Here is a 4449-nt window from a genome sequence, read left to right as displayed (position 1 = left end):
GTCATTGAAAATCTCTTAAATATATTGCTTGAAATGTAACCATTAAAATTATTATCAGTATTCAACACTTAAATTGCGTGGTGATATAATATGAAATTGTGTTAGCTATTGGTCTTAGGCCGTTCTTTCAATAGACGGTAACAGGGCAGCTGCGAATCAGCAACGCAATAACATCGCGGCAAAATAATTGTACTGTTCGGGGCTACAAGGAAAAAAGTCTGACATCATCAAGGGGATTACAAGACCTAGGCCCGTCTATTGGTACACAGAGACACACTTACACATGTGTACATATCATAGCTCAGAAATATAAATACGTGATTAATTAATAAAGTGAAACAACACCATTAAATTAGTTTTTCAAATGAAATCAGCAAGACTGATTGAATTGGTTGAAGATGAACAAATCCGGATTTTAAATGTTAAAATTAATGTTTAAAGGCATATTTTTGATCTTTTTGTTTTATCAAATTTGTAACGTTATGTTTTAAACACACTATCAAATTAATATAACACATCCTGAATCATATCATACGTCTAAACGTGTTATTAGGTCTAGTAGTCCCCTTAAGCAAAACATGTGACATTTTTAATTTGAGGTTTGCCATGCCATTACCTTCTAATGCAAATACGCCCACACGCAGAGCGAACTACTCGTGAAACTTGCCAAAAACGGAGGGGTCTAGCAGTGATGAAATGTGACTTCAGTATTCAAAACATACAATTTCAAAACATCTCTTCAACTATTTACAATGTCCGTCAGTACTTACAGTCCTAGATAGAAACTGTGAGCTGATTCTGTATATTTACAAATGTTCTTTGCTAAATAAAACGCGAATGCAATTAGGTAGCGGTTAGTGATGAGTGGTGCGGATATAGATCGCGGCGCTCGTTCGTCTGACATAACGCTTGATGCGACAACCACACGCCGCCCACTAGTCCCTTCGTTTCTCTGTTCATCTGGTGCTGACACACTGCTCACTTCAGGTGGAACACAACTAGGTATTTTTATCTGAAGGAAATGAAATATTTCTTAATTTTCAATCAACTATTATAATCATGCATTGATATATAAATGGTTGTTACAATTTAAATACGTCTTGAAGAATTAAAATTTTCAAAATAAAATCTGAAGTAGTATGACTATAACAATTCGCAATTAATTACCTGTGGTTTACTAAAATTGAGGGTAGTCTCTATACATCGCCGTGCTTGATGCGCTAGGCAGGCCGCGTACGCTATCGCATGCGGTATGTAGCTTTGCTCTACTACCCCCGTAAACAGAATTGTTGCCATTGGTCCTATGAAAAAAGAAATTATCCATCATGAAAAAATACATAGATTAGTAGTCGTAGATATTTGAAAAATGTTTTACGGGCATACTTCAATTTTTAACGAGTTTTTTTAAAATGTCTATCTTCGAGAAAATTCCATAGCAAATCCTCATATCAGAGTATTAACAGAATCTTCAAACACATTCACTTTACTGTGGTAGTCGAGCACGCTTCGGCACGAATTGGGCCAGCTCGCACCGGGGAATTACCACACTCCTACAGAAAACCGGCGTGAAATAGTGGCATGCCACTGTGTTTCGTACGGTGAGTGGGGGAGCCGGAGGCCCGTTTCCTTTTCCTCACCTATCCCAGTCCATTCCTTCTTTCCAGTCTTTAATCCTTTCCTTTTCCCTTACTCCATTAAAGCGGGCAGCACATTCGTATAGGCACTACCTTTGCGAATGTTCATGGGCGGTGGTGATCGCTTACCATCAGGCGAACCACAAGCTCAGTTGCCCGCTATGACATAAAAAAAAACATTCAAACTATTCATCATATTATTATACGTCAAACATAAAGACAAAACATCACATGGCTTGATTGAGCCTCACATATATATAGCAATGAAACAATTGCACGACCTGTCCAATTTCCCTAGCGTCCAAACCAGACAGTCGACTGGCGAGTAACCCGATACGTCACACTGAATACATTATCGCGAGCAAACTGTAACAATTGACAATCGACGACACCGTAACCGAACGAGAGCTTGGCATTTATTTAATAACATTAGTTCCATTTTAAATTTACTAGTTGGGAGTATTGTTCACTGGTTACAATTTTATTGCAGCCTAGCAATCAAACCCACGTAGTTCTGATTTCCGTGAGAATGTGGGGATAGAAACATCTATTTTGAATAAATAAACAAAACTCATTTTGTTTAGTATGTTAAGTTTAAGTACAAGACTAGCTATCCATTCAGCTCTCGTCTGCGTAGTCAAATAAAATTCCTTTGGGATATTGCACCATGGTATAAGTAGGCTATGTCTAAGCTTCTTAACTATACCTAAACATGAATATCCACTCCGATGTGACGTTAAATGATAAAAAAAAGAAAACAAAGGTAATATGGGTATAAGCATTGTTGTCATACTATTCATAATGTTTTCTATTTATAATTTTTCATATATACCATGTGCATAAATAGGCACATCTTCTCCTCCATGCGTGGACCACTGCCTCGGCACGGCTGCTGCATGAACCGCATCCACTGCCATCGAGGCAGTGCCATTGTATGGTAACGCTCTGGGCTCAGAGTGACCTGGCCCAGTGCCATAGAGAAGCGTCGTATATTTCAGACCATCTATATCTGATGGAACTGTATCTGCACCTGAAATACAACTTTCTTGAGATTTTGATTGAGTAAAGAGAATTCAATCGCTATTTTGTATTATAAATTCTAATTGTATATTTTAAGACACGTAAATCGTAATAAAATTACATAAAAATGTTTATTATCGTTACTAACTTTGTTTTGCATTGTACAAATAAGCTAAATGATTTCGAATGTAACAATATAATTACGTATTGGACAGAAGAATGCGCATAGAATATTTAATTAACATCACTCCAGAAATTTATTAGGACATTGACATAAGGCCAAATATCTCATAAATATTGCCTTACATTTGCCTTGGGACATATATTTATGTCAAGCACGATATCAAAATACAGATTTTTTTTCTCTAAATCAGAACGATCTTTTAACAGAGTACATAAACCAACATGGTCGTTAATCAAAACAACATCATTATATTCGCAAATGACTAATTTGTACAGTATCGTACCGAACTTAATTACAGGAGAGAAACTCACAAGACCATAATTACGAACATTTAGCTTGCTTGAACTATGTCAACAGACGGATAACGATCTTCGCTAATTAATAACTAAATAATTTATTTACATGATTTTGTTTAATTAGATACTAGTGGTAAAGATTTCAGTAAACACCTATTAAAAGCGATTATAGTTTTACGCTTATTCTGTTAAAGCAGAAAAGAGAATAAGTTTACTCATATAGCTCTGGAATATGAGTTGTATTATTCATCTGTAACAATATGAAATGTTATGTCGTAATATTTTACGACGTTGATTCATTAAAGGATACAAGTTGACGAGGTACTTTAGTTAGAAATTTACCTAAAATTGGGTGACCTCGAGGCGTAGCCTGACCACCAAATGTCAAGACATGACCGTGGTCAGCTGTCACCACGATCAAAGTTTCCGCCGGATTCACCCTCTCCAATGCTGCTAATAAGGCCGTTTCTAATTCTAGCGTTTCATCTAACGCTCTGTATGGATTGTTATAATGATGAGCATGGTCTATTCTTCCACCTATAACAAAATAAAATAATTCTCACTTTAATTTTTAGTTTTATAGCATTGAAATGCTTTATAAATGAGAAATTTTGAAAGAATAGAAAAAATTTCTCATAATTCTCACTATTCATAATTCGCACATAACCTTATTCGTGTAGGATGAAAATCAATCAAATAAACCGTTTGGTAAATAATTCTACAATAGCAAGTCATCCCTGAGTAATGTTGGGCGGTTAGAGACCGAACTCGAGAAATTAGATACAGGAAATAATTAATTAATGTTGCTATGAATACGCCTATATTGCTATAATTTATTGGTACACGCAACTTGATAGCAATTTAAATAGTTGACAACAATTATAATAATAATAATAATAATAAGCCCGCAGGGCACCTTGTGGCGAGGTGACGGAGAGTAGCGCCCCCGCGGTCCTTAGTTCTCCCGGGGGAGGTCCCTGTCCTCACCTCCGGACTGTCTCGGTGGCAGTTCGGAGTGAACAATGACGAGGTTCAGGATCCCCCACCTTTGGCTTGCCTTAATTGGCCGTCCAGAGTGGAGATGCAAGAGCTATATGCTCGGGGGTGGAAGTGTCTAATGGCGTAATAGCGGGGAAACCCAATCCGGGCCTGCGGGCCCGCGATGGTGAAACCGGTGCCGCACCTCTCTACCCCCCCAGCCAGTCAGCTGGTGTTGCCCCCTTGTTGCCATTTTAGGTAACTTTTTTGGGAGCCCATCGGCCGAACTGGCAAGTCACCGTCTGCCACTATTTTTCAATTTTTCGAAGTTGAAAAG

General features: G+C 37.7%; 1 protein-coding gene across 2 annotated transcripts in view; it reads right to left on the bottom strand.

Moving 5' to 3' along the window:
- Positions 1-425: 425 nt before the first annotated feature.
- LOC119833995 (alkaline phosphatase-like) overlaps positions 426-4449 on the bottom strand; it is a 73212-nt gene continuing 69188 nt past the window's right edge. For both annotated transcript variants that reach the window (XM_038358264.1, XM_038358263.1), the window contains exons 9-12: positions 3477-3671; positions 2467-2664; positions 1168-1301; positions 426-1012 (exon numbers count right to left, since the gene is read on the bottom strand). In XM_038358264.1, the coding sequence (XP_038214192.1) occupies positions 767-1012; positions 1168-1301; positions 2467-2664; positions 3477-3671 (773 nt within the window). In that variant the 3' untranslated portion in view covers positions 426-766. The remainder of the gene's footprint in view (positions 1013-1167; positions 1302-2466; positions 2665-3476; positions 3672-4449) is intronic.

This window comes from Zerene cesonia, chromosome 18, assembly GCF_012273895.1.
Source record: "Zerene cesonia ecotype Mississippi chromosome 18, Zerene_cesonia_1.1, whole genome shotgun sequence".
Classification (NCBI taxonomy): Eukaryota; Metazoa; Arthropoda; class Insecta; order Lepidoptera; family Pieridae; genus Zerene; species Zerene cesonia.
Note: the sequence above shows the minus strand (reverse complement) of the source record. Positions and strands in the feature narration are given on the sequence as shown.